Here is a 12775-nt window from a genome sequence, read left to right on the forward strand (position 1 = left end):
TACTCTCTAATCCAGGCAGTATCTTGATAAATCTCCTCTGCACCCTTTCCAACGCCTCCACATCCTTCCTGTAATGAGGCGACCAGAACTGGACACAGTACTCTAAGTGTGGCCTAACCAGAGTTTTGTAAAGCTGTATCATCACTTCACGGCTCTTAAACTCCATCCTCCGACTTATGAAAGCTAACATCCCATAAGCTTTATTAACTACCCTATCCACTTGCGAGGCAACTTTCAGTGATCTGTGGATATGAACCCCCAGATCCCTCTGCTCCTCTACACCTCCCAGAATCCTGCCATTTACCTTGTACTCCACCTTGGAGTTTGTCCTTCCAAAGTGTACTACCTCACACTTCTCTGGATTGAACTCCATCTGCCACTTGTCAGCCCAGCTCTGCATCCTATCAATATCCCTCTGCAAGCTTTGATAGCCCTCCACACTATCCACAACACCACCAATCTTTGTGTCATCCGCAGCCTTCCACCCCCTCATCTAAGTCGTTAATAAATATCACAAAAAGTAGAGGTCCCAGAACCAGTCCCTGTGGGACACCACTAGTCACAGCCCTCTAATCTGAATACACTCCCTCCACCACAACCCTCTGCTTTCTACAGGCAAGCCAATTTTGAATCCACACGGCCAAACTTCCCCAGATCCCATGGCCTCTGACCTTCTGAAGAAGCTTACCATGTGGAACCTTTTCACACGCCTTACTAACATCCATGTAGACCACATCTACTGCACTACCCTCATCAATCTTCCTGGTCACCTCCTCAAAGAACCCTATCAGGCTTGTGAGGCAAGATCTTCCCTTCACAAAGCCATGCTGGCTGTCCCTAATCAGTCCATGTTTCTCCAAATGCTCATAGATCCTATCTCTTAGAATCCTTTCCAACAGCTTACCCACCACAGACGTAAGGCTCACTGGTCTGAAATTCCCTGGACTATCTCTACTACCTTTTTTGAATAAGGGGACAACACTCGCCACCCTACAATCCTCCGGTACCATCCCCGTTGACAACGAGGACTCAAAGATCCTAACCAACGGATCAGTCATCTCCTCCCTCGCCTCACAAAGCAGCCTGGGGAATATTCCGTCAGGCCCCGGGGACTTATCTGTCCTAATATTTTCAAACAACTCCAACACGTCCTCTCTCTTAATATCCACATACTCTAGAACATTACCCTCACCTACACTGTTCTCAGCATCGTCAAGACCCCTGTCCTTGGTGAATACCGAAGAGAAGTATTCATAAAGAACCTCACCCACTTCCACAGCTTCCAGGCACATCCTCCCACCTTTGTCTTTAATCGGACCTACCTTCACCCTAGCCATCCTTCTGCTCTCTATGTACGAGAAAAAAGCCTTGGGATTCTCCTTAACCTTACTCGCCAAAGCCTTTTCATGTCCCCTTCTCGCTCTCCTCAGCCCTTTCTTAAGATCCTTCCTCGCTACTCTATATTCCTCACGAGCCCTGTCCGATCCTTGCTGCTTACACCTTATGTATGCTGCCCTCTTCTTCCTAACAAGTTGTTCTACCTCTCTCATCACCCACAGTTCCTTCACCTTCCCGTTCCTTCTCTGCCTCACCAGGACAAATTTATCCCTAACATCCTGCAAAAGATCCCTGAACATCGACCACATCTCCATAGTACATTTCCCTTCAAAAATGTCATCCCAATTTACACTCCCAAGTTCTTGTCTTATAGCCTCATAATTTGCCTTTCCCCAATTAAATATCTTCCCCTCCTCTTTGCTCCTATCCCTGTCCATGACAATTCTAAAGGTTATGGAGCAATGGTCACTGTCCCCCAAATGCTCACCCACCGATAGATCTGTCACCTGACCCGGTTCATTAACTAAAACCAGATCTAATATGGCATTCCCTCTAGTCGGCCTGTCAACGTACTGTGTCAGGAATCTGTCCTGGCCATACTTAACAAACTGCGCCCTGTCTAAACCTTTGGCACTAAGTAGGTGCCAATCAATATTTGGATAGTTGAAGTCTCCCATTATAATAATCCTGTTATTTTCGCATCTCTCCAAAAACTGCCTCCCAATCTGCTCCTCAGTATCCCTACTGCTACCGGGGGGGCCTATAGAATACTCCCAGGAGGGTAACTGCCCCTTTCTTGTTCCTAACATCCACCCATATTGACTCTAGAGAGGATCCTTCTACATTATCTACCCTTTCTGCAGCTGTAACAGTGTCCCTGACCAGTAACGCCACCCCTCCTCCTCTTCTCCCCCCCTCCCTATCCCTTTTAAAACACTGAAAACCAGGAATATTCAATATCCATTCCTGCCCCGATGTCAGTCATGTATCTGTAATAGCCACAATATCATAGTCCCATGTACTTATCCAAGCTCTCAGTTCATCTCCCTTATTCCTGATGCTTCTCACATTCACGTAAAAGCACTTAAGCCCATCCACCTTTCTACTTTTATAGCCTGTACTCTGCTTCTCCTTCCTCAAAGCCTATCTACCTGTCAGATCTGCCTTTTCCCCATCCCCTTCTTCCTCTGACCTACTCCTCTGGTTCCCTTCCCCCTCGCAATCTAGTTTAGACCCTCCTGAACCACCCTAGCAAACCTGGCCACAAGGATACTGGACCCCCTCAGGTTCGGGTGTAACCCGTCCTCTCTGTACAGGTCCCACCTTCCCCAGAAGAGATCCCAATGATCCAAAAATCTAAAACCCTCCCTCCTGCACCAACTCCTCAGCCACGCATTTATCTGCCACCTCCTCCTATTCCTACCTTCACTATCACGTGGCACTGGCAGCAATCCTGAGATTGCTACCCTTGAGGTCCTGTCCTTCAGCCTTTTGCCTATCTCGCTAAACTCACTTTTCAGGACCTCATCCCTCTTCCCACCTATGGCGTTGGTACCAACATGAACCACGACTTCTGGCTGTTCTCCCTCCCGCTATAGAATCCTGTGGACCCGATCAGTGACATCCCGGACCCTGGCACCTGGGAGGCAACATACCATCTGAAAATGATTCAGATGTTTATCCATCCTGTGCAGTGACTCGAGCAAGGGCTAAAGAATTGGCCAAGGCCGATAGTCCTGTCCAGCCTGATTTTGTTCCCTGTAACAGCTCTAAACAGGATGCAAGTTATGATGACTTGTCAGAGACTTTTCTGTCTTCACTGGTGGATCAAAATCCTTGTATTGAGTCTGAATATAAAGATTTGTCTCTATCCAGGAAAGAATTTATAGTGGAGCAGACGAAAGATCCTGAGCTTACTGAATTGAGAGAAAAAGCACTCCCAAGTGATGAGATTGAGAAGGTGCCAACTGGATATTATTTCTAAAATGGAGTGTTCATGAGGAAATGGAGACCTCCCAATGTTCCTGCCAGTGAGGAATGGGAAGTTATTCACCAGGTTGTGGTTCCTAAAGTTTATAGGACTGACATTTTAAACCTGGCCCATAGTATGCCTTTAGGTAGTCATTTTGGTGTGAATAAAACTGTAAGAAAGATTTTGAAACAATTCTTCTGGCCTAGTTTGAGGAAAGATGTTGTGGTGTTTTGTAGAACTTGTCACACATGTCAGATGGTAGGTAAACCTAATCAAAGTTCCCCTGTGGCCCCTTTACAGCCTATTCCTGCCTTTGGTGAACCCTTTTCGAAGGTGATTGTGGACTGTGTTAGCCCATTGCCAAAGTCTACAGCTGGGAATCAGTATTTGTTAACCATCATGTGTGCAGCTTCTAGATTTCCAGAGGCAATGCCACTCAGAAATATTAAGGTCAAGACTGTGTCAAAGGCTCTTTTAAAATTTTTCACTTTGGTTGGTTTGCCGAAAGAAATCCAGTCTGACCAGGGAAGTAATTTTATGTTAGGATTATTTCAACAATTAGTCTATGAGCTGGGAGCAAAGCAGGTTGTATCATTTGCGTATCATCCAGAATCTCAGGGAGCTCTGGAGAGATTTCACTCTATTCTCAAAAAATATGCTGAAGACTTTTTGTTTTGAAAACACAAAGGATTGGGATGAAGGAATTCATTTGATTTTGTTTGCAGTAAGGGAGTCACAGTGCAGGAATCCTTAGGGTTCAGTCCTTTTGAACTTGTGTTTGGACATCAGGTTATGGGACCTTTAGAATTGCTAAGAGAACAATAGGTTAATGAAGAGATGCACTTGAATTTGTTGGACTATGTTCAGAAATTTAAAAATCGGCTGCAGAGAGTTTGCCAGTTAACAAGAGAGAATTTAAAAACAAGCCAAACGAAAATGAAAACATATTTTGATAAGCATGCTTCTCAAGGACGTTTAAGGTGGGAGATAAAGTGTTAGTGTTTTTCCCTATTCAAAACAACCCTCATGAAGCCCGGTGTCATGGGCCATATGTAATTGTGTCTAAGATTAATGATTTAAATTATGTGATCAAGACACCTGATCGATGAAAGAAAAAACAACTCTGTCATGTACACATGCTTAAACCTTATTAGGAGAAAGATACAGCTGTGGCAATGGCTGATAATGTGGTTGTTGACCCAAGTGTACCTGAATTTGAGACTGGAGAAAATCAGTTTAGACCAAACATTGTATTAGTAAAGCTGAAAAACAAAAAATATTTTGCAAAACATTGAAACAAAATTGGAATGGTTCCAACCTCAGCAAAGTCAACAAGTGAAGCAATTAATTTTAAAATTCCGAAACATGTTTGAGAATGGTTAAGAATGCATGTGATCGTGTGATAGGTCACATGGAAGGCAATCAGCAATGGCCTTTTTCCCGATATTAAATGGAAAAATGTATCTTTACTCATGTGATTTTCTGTAATCGTGTAGCATGGTAATTATAACGCATTGCTTTACTAATTGTATGCATGGTAAAATATTTTGCTCTTGCAGATCAAAATTTTTTTTTTAGGGGGAGGTGTTATGAGCCAGGTCCCTTTAAGGTGCCTGGACAGTAGAGTAGTAGTGTGTGTGTGGTGTTCATCAAGACAGCAAGATAACAACGTACTGGCTTTTTTGCTCAGTGAGTCGAAGAGAGAGAGAGAGAGAAATGCTGACTGCTGGTCTCCATAACAATAGATGAAGAACAATAGCTGTGTCTGTCACTACAGTCCATGTATAGATTTTTGGAGCAATCAAGTGGAGTCCACTTTGTCGTTAACCTGTAGTGGGAAACAGGTATTTCTGTGGGTGGCCATGTATCGAATGCCTTCAGGGTGGCAGATACTTCAGAACAAAGCAATGGAGATCATTGGAAATTGAGGTGTCATATGGGTTCCATCGTGGAACATGCGGATTTCATAATTTCTCTCTACATTCCCTCTAAATTTTCTCTTCAATCAACGGTGGTTTTGCAAAAGCCTTTGCTCACATTTCACCTTAGGACTTGCTGAACTGAACGTTGAGAACTACTCCTTGACTTGGGGTTTGGGAATTTGCTACACACACATTTTGAGTTTATTAGTTTTGGGGTTAATGTTTAACACCTTATATTTTTGCTTTTCTTATTATCACAAGTAGTTATTAATAAAATAGTTTCTAACACTTATACATGACTCAGTTTGTTTCTGTTGTTGCTGGTATATAACAGACTGGAGCAGGGACTGGGGTCCGGAAAGCAAAGATCCGGAATGTGGGAAGATCTGCAACCAAAGCTCGGATCCAGAGTGCTGGTCTATTTCCTGCTGCCTTTACTCCCACCAGATTCAATGGAAATGTTATTATACGTCTGCGTAATGTGTGAATAAAAGTGTGTTTGGGTTATAATAGGAATAATATCAATTGTCCAGAAAATCTGCTCAACTGGCTCCAGTGAAGTGCCAAGAGTGCTGGACCATTGGAGTTTTACTGCAGTGAAATTACGTTTCATTGTTATAAGGTTTATTTTGACAGTTTCAGCAAAGTTTTACCCTATCATTTAATAACATGTTGCATTGGAAAGTTTATAGATGACTTATTCTGTAACTTTATTGTGGAATTCTGGGCCTCCAAGGCATTCATATACTTGCAGGAGAGAAGAGGGACAATGACAAGTCAATTGAAAAGGGAGCCTTGTTTTAAAGTTAATGGATGTGCATGGGATACAAGACATTTCAAACTCCCGTTATAGGAATGCTAGATGCTCAAGTTAACCACACCTCAGGAGTGAATTCCACAGTTTAATTTTGTATGTGGCTGAAAAATTGCAATAATCATCGAGGATTATAACCAATATCAAATATTACTTACCAATACAGCGTGGAGGTTTTGACCATTCCCCACCAGAACATGTCACTTCTTTTTCTCCTTCCAAAGTGTAGTAATTCTGACACTGATATGTTACTTTCTGACCATGATTATATGGTGGTACAGAGATTCCCACTGTGTCTCCACTTTCTATTGCAGGTGGAAAACCACAGACACGAGTTGAATCTAATGAATGAGATACAAATAGAAGTTTGTTATTAATTCTTTAAACTGCATTGCAACTGAAAAGAAATCATTCCTCATCTGATGCGATTGGTGGTAATTTTCCAAGAAATCAGCAGAGGGCAAGTTACAAGGCTGCTTACATACACGTGCTAAATACTTGATGTATGATGGCCAGAAGACCATAGCTGTAGCTATTTAAGTAGGTTTATTCTTTTCTATCGCACTGAGAGTGAACAAAGTAGCCAATATTAGCATGGTAGTAAAGTGCAGATCATGAAGAAGTGTCATATAATTGAATGGCTGCAGAGAAGATGCTGACCTGACTTATCATCAGATCTCAATAGTTTTCAACGGCAGACACTTTAAATGACATCTAAGGTCGATCTAATTCACTTCATTTTTCTCGGTATTAGTGCAGAAAACTCTGGGGAGAGACGCCACCCTGTCCTTCCGCTCTAAAGATCTGATATAAGACATTTCCTCCTGATCACTCCTGTTGTCACCATTTGATTATTGATTTCACCTGGAGGATAACTGCATGTTGGAGGCTGTGACCATTTCCCATCAGCACATATTACCACATCTGATCCTTTCTGAATGTATCCAGCATGACATGCATAAGTTATTTTGTAGGATTTCTCAGAGGTGATCTCTCCGTGCTCTACCATTGGATATGGATCTCTACATACAGCTTGCTTATCTGGAAAACATGAAAACATTTTGAAATTGTCCTCTCCGATAATATATTACCCAGTCTTTGCATTACTTTTTTTGTAAATAAATAATAAGATTAGATATCACTTGACATGGTACAGGAAACACTACGAGTTGAAGTAGTGTTATCCACAAACTTTGTTTATTTCTTTTTCAGAAGGTGGAGATGTATGGACAGGGCAGATCAGTATTTATTGCCATTCTGAAATGCCTTTGAGAAATTGTTTGTGAGGCGCCTTTTTGAATTAATCCAGCTCCACAGTACAGGTTAAGAACATGAAATCACAAGAAAATAGGAGGTGCAGTGAGCTACAGTGGCCAACTTCAATAATTTGTTACCAAAATACTACCAGCACATCTCCTGTCTCATCAGGAGCCCAAACACCCTTGACCATTGCTATACAACCATCAAAGATGCCTACTGAGCTACCACCCTGCCCACACTTTGGTAAATCAGACACCAGGCTTTGCTCCTTCTCCCTGCATACAAACAGAACCTGAAACATGAGGATCCAGTACAGAAAGTCATACAGTGCTGGTCTGAGGAAATAGATAAGCTTCCACACGACTGCTTTGAGTTGGTAAACAGGACCATATTTAAAGACTCAGCAGCCAACCTAGATGAATATGTCGCCATCATCACGGACATCATGGGCAAGTGTGTAGAGGACTGTGTATGAAAGAGGTCAATCCGAGTGTTCCCAAACTGGAAACCATGGAAGAACTGGGAGATCCACTCCCTACTGAAGTCCAGGACTGCAGCATTCAAATCAGGTAACCCTGACCAATACATGAAGCTATCAGGGATGCCCAGAGACAATACCAGTCCAAAATCGAGTCCCAGACCAGCCACTAGTTGTGGTGGAGCTTACCTGCTATAACAGGGTACAAGATGACGTCGGGCAGCACTGGCAACAACAGTGCATTCCTTCCTTATGAGAACGCAGTCTATGCATGCTTTGAACCAAAGGGGATTGGTACATCACCACCCACCCCTGCAACCTCCAATGCACCTGAACCCACAGACACTGGTGCAAATGTCAGAACAGTCTTCCGGAGAGTGAAACCGTGGAAAACATCTGGCCCGGATGGTGTCTTTAGCCATGTCCTCTGATCTTGCACAGATCAACTGGCGGGTTATCAGCAGATATTTTTAACCTCTCCCTACTTCAATCTGTGGTTCCCACCTGCTTTAAGAAGACCATTGTCATCACGGTACCTGAGAAGCAGGAAGTATATGCCTTAATGACAACCATCCGGTGGCTCTGACATCCACCATCATGAAGTACTAACCCTAACACTAATCCACACATCAGCTCCAGCCTCCCAGACAACCGCAACCTATTCCAATTTGCCTACTGCCAAAGCAGGTCCATGGCGATGCCATCTTCCTGGCCCTACACTCACTTCTGGAGCATCTGGACAGTAAAGACACATTCGTTAGACTATTGTTTACTGACTACAGCTCCACCTTCAATACTACAATGCCAAGCAAACTCATTTCCAAACTCCAAGACCTGGGACTCAACACCTCCCTTTGCAACTGGATCCTTGACTTCCTGACCAACAGACTGTAATCAGTGAGGATAGGCAGCAACACCTCCAGCACGATTATCCACAACACTGGTGCCCCCTACTTTACTCCCTATACACTCACGACTATGAGGCCAGATTTTGCTCTAACTCCATCTACAATTTTGCAGGTGACACCACTGTAGTGGGCCAAATCTCAAATAACAAGGAGTCGGACTACAGGAAGGGGATAGAGAGCCTAGTGGTACTGTGTGATGACAACAAACTTTCCTCAATGAAAACAAAACAACAGAGCTGGTCATTGACTTCAGGAAGGGGGGCAGTGCACACACTCCTTCAACGATGCTGAGGTCGAGAGGCCTGAAAGCTTCAAGTTCCTCAGAGTGAACAACAGCAATGGCCTGTCCTGATCCAACCATGTAGATACCACAGCCAAGAAAGTGCACCAGCACCTCTACTTCCTCAGGAGGCAAAAGAAATTTGCCATATCCCTTTTGACCCTCACCAATTTTTATCAAATACCATAGAAAGCAGAGAAACAAAGGAAAGCAAAGAAAGCATCCTATCTGGATGCACCACGGCTTGGTACGGCAACTGCTCTGCACAAGCCGGCAAGAAACTGCAGAGAGTTGTGAACACAGCTCAGCACATCAGGGAAACCAGCCTCCCCTCGATGGACTCCGTCTACACTTCTCCCTGCCTTAGTAAAGCAGCTAACATAATCAAAGACCCCATCCACCCCAGACATTCACTCATCTACCCCTTCAATCCGGCAGAAGATGCAAAAGCCTGAAAGCACATACCACCATGCTCAAGGACAGCTTCTATCCCTCTGTTATAAGACTATTGAATCGTCCCCTAGTCTGATAAGATGGGCTCTTGACCTCACAATCTACCTCGCTACGGTCTTGCACCTTATTGTCTGCCTGCACTTTCTCTGTAACTGTAACAGTTCACACTGCATTCTGTTACTGTTTTCCCTTGTACTACCTCAGTGCACAGTTGTAATGAAATGATCTGTATGGATGGCAGGCAAAACAAAGTTTTTCTCTCTGCCTCGGTACATGTGACAAATATAAACCAATTTACCAAGTTACCACTTCCCTCACTTGACTCCATCCTCCACCTTCCTCTTCTATCAGATTCCATCACCTGCAGCCCTTTGTTGCCTCCACCTGTCACCCCCCAGCTTCTGTCTGTATTTGTACCCTCCCCTCCTCCATCTGACCGTCACCCCTCCTCACCTGGATCCACCTCTCGCTTGCTAGTTCTTCGTCCATTCCTTCCATTTACCTTTTAATACTGGCTATCTCTCCTCTTTCAATCCAGATGAAGAGTCTGGACGAGAAACGTCAACTGGCCATTTCCCTCCATAGATGCTGCCTGACCTGCTGAGTTCCTCCAGCATGTTTTGTGTTATCTCTGCTTTTATCAAAAGATCAGAGTAAAGTCATTGATAGCAACATCCTGGAGCTGGGTTGATTATCATCAACCTGGGGCTCACCACTGACCACAATGTCAACCCAGTGATCAAAATAAAAAACTGTAGCTTTCAGAGCAGATCAAATGTACAAATCTGGCAGCAAATTATTTCCCCAAGTCTTTTCACCATCAACAATGAACATGCAGGATTAGATTGAGCACTCTCCACTTTTCTGGATGAGTGTAGCTCCAACTTTCATTAACAAAGCAGCTCACTTCACTTGCACTGCATCAGAAGTTAAAGTAACCTGGTATGTACTTTTGTTGTGAAGATACTGGAGTTCATGATCAAAGAAGAAATTGCTACTCATTTCAAAAAGCTGAATTACAATTAGACCATGTCAACATGGTTTTATGAAAGAGAAATCACTTCTGACCAATGTGCGAGAGCTCTCCAAGTATACAATAAGTAGAGTCGATAGAGGGGAACCTGTAGATGTCGTGTGTTTGGATTTCCAGAAGGCATTCTATAAATTGTGCCTAAAAGGTTCATGTACATAGTAAGAACTCACAGTACTGAACTCGAAAAACTATAACTATCTTCTTTTGGGTGAGGTCAGGCTCCACTGGAGTACTTTGCTTGATATCTGTATACTCAGTGTTACCAGGCAGCTCCAGGCTTTGGTCCAGGGAAGCCCCACAAGCGGAATAGACGGCGAATGGTGACCAGGCCTTGATGACATACGCTGAAGCCCTGCACCCAGCTCTGCCCTGACAGACTTTAACAGCTCATGCTGCTGAAACTTCAAGGCAAGTTTCAGTGTTTTTAAATGTGTGGAATAATAAGAGAAACATTAAAAGTTGAATTTTATTTAAATAATTAAAAACAGGAAGTAATCATTTAAAACACTTTTAAACAGTTAATTTATCAAAAACAGCAGGGAAATAAAGGAAAAATAAATAAAAACTAAACTAAGTAATGTCTAAACTTTCCTTTAGGAATCAGTGACCCTGTCAAATTAAAGAATTTTACTCGATGCCCCAATGCTGGCTGATGCTAAGATATGTAGTGGGTCACTTGACTCAATACTGTACTGAACTCCAGTGGACTACTCCCTGGTGAGTCCAAAGTGGAACCAGAGGTCAGGAGTGCTGAGGGGAAAGTCCAGAATGTGCTAACATGTGTCCCTGCAGTTCTCCCCATGGAACCACTGGAAATCTGTTATTCTTATTTGGGTCAATGACAAAAACAACAACTTCCCCACCTCTGATGCAGCAAGAACACCCCACCAGACTTGGCCAAGGAGGAGTGTTTCAAGGATCCTCTCGAAGAAGGAAAGTGAGGCAGAGAGGTGAGAGGGAATGTCAGAGTTAAAGGCATGACTGCCAGTAATGGTGTGATTAAAATCAAGGATGCACGAGGGGCAGAAACTGGAGGAGTGCAGATATCTTGAGGGGTTAGAGGAAGAGAGGAGTCATGGTGCCACAGGACTACAGAGGGATAGGAAAGTAAGGAAGAGAGCTTTAAAACTGAGATGTGCTTAACCTGAACCATTATTAGTGACAGTGAATGGAACTTGACCCAAACTCAAATGTACACAGATTACAATAAGGACAACCAGGCAGGTGTACACTAGAATAGTTGCAGTTGCAGGGGCTAAACCAGGTATTATCAACATTGACATGGAAACTGGCGCTCTGCTTTCTGACGATGTTGTTGAGAGACAGCCTTCAGATAATAAATATGAGAGGATCAGGGATAGATTCTTGAGGGATAGCAATAAGTAATCCTGGGCACAGGAAGAAAAGTAATTGTTCTTGACTCTATAGCTACCGCTGGCTATATAGGAGTTGAACCAAACGAGTGTGAACTATCTGGCAGGATGAGAATGGAGTTGTATTGGAGGTGGATTCTGTGGCCAACCATGTAATTGTTACACACAGCTTGAAAAAGATACGAAGGGATAGATCATTTTTTGTCACAACTGCACGGGTTTGTAATTCGCGAATATGATCATAGCTGTCCTCAGGGTTATAGCGAGGGTATAAATGTGATTGCAGTGATTCTGGGAATAGACTTTGAGACTGCACTATATTCATTGAGCTTAGAAAGAGAAAGGAGATTAGAGGCAGGCAGTAGTTTGCAAGAGTGGAAGACAACAAACTTAAAGGAGAGAAAACTATGAAAAACATTCAACAGCAGAAGAGCCAGCAAGGGAATTAGGATGGTCTGTAGTACACAAAGAATAGGGGGAAGCAGGGGGTGGGCCTTGTGGTCAAAATGAATTTACAGAAAGCAAGAGGGGAGATAGGAGTAAATCAGAAAAAAATGTGAGTTCGTGGCTTGGGTTGCGGGAATGTTGCAAATCTGATCTGACAGCCCAGGGGAAGGAAAGGAAGCTGCAGAGGTTTCAGACTGGAATATCTCAGTGATAAAGAAGTCCATGAGCTCTTCACACAGATTATGGGAGATGTAGGTAGAAGAAGCAGGAGAGAGGGGGGTTAACAAACGATCTGCAGAATTGAAAGAAGCTGAATCTTATTTTATAATCCAGATGAAGAATCATCCTAGTTCTGAGATGAGAGCTTCAAACATTTCCAAGTATCATCTCCTGTAAAAGCTATGAGACCAGCTGCCGGGGAAAATAGCCTCTGATCAACACCAACTTCAGTTTTACTTGGGCTGCTCTGTGCCCTGTCTGTCAGTCAGCTCTGGAAA

At 43.4% G+C, this 12775-nt stretch overlaps 1 protein-coding gene across 2 annotated transcripts in view; it reads right to left on the reverse strand.

Annotated features, from left to right (window-relative positions):
• The window catches only part of LOC127568425 (complement factor H-like), a 61733-nt gene that overhangs the window by 19779 nt on the left and 29179 nt on the right, over positions 1-12775 (reverse strand). For both annotated transcript variants that reach the window (XM_052012135.1, XM_052012136.1), the window contains exons 11-12: positions 6911-7087; positions 6205-6387 (exon numbers count right to left, since the gene is read on the reverse strand). In XM_052012135.1, coding sequence (XP_051868095.1) covers positions 6205-6387; positions 6911-7087 — 360 coding nt within the window. The remainder of the gene's footprint in view (positions 1-6204; positions 6388-6910; positions 7088-12775) is intronic.

This window comes from Pristis pectinata, chromosome 3, assembly GCF_009764475.1.
Source record: "Pristis pectinata isolate sPriPec2 chromosome 3, sPriPec2.1.pri, whole genome shotgun sequence".
Taxonomy (NCBI): domain Eukaryota; kingdom Metazoa; phylum Chordata; class Chondrichthyes; order Rhinopristiformes; family Pristidae; genus Pristis; species Pristis pectinata.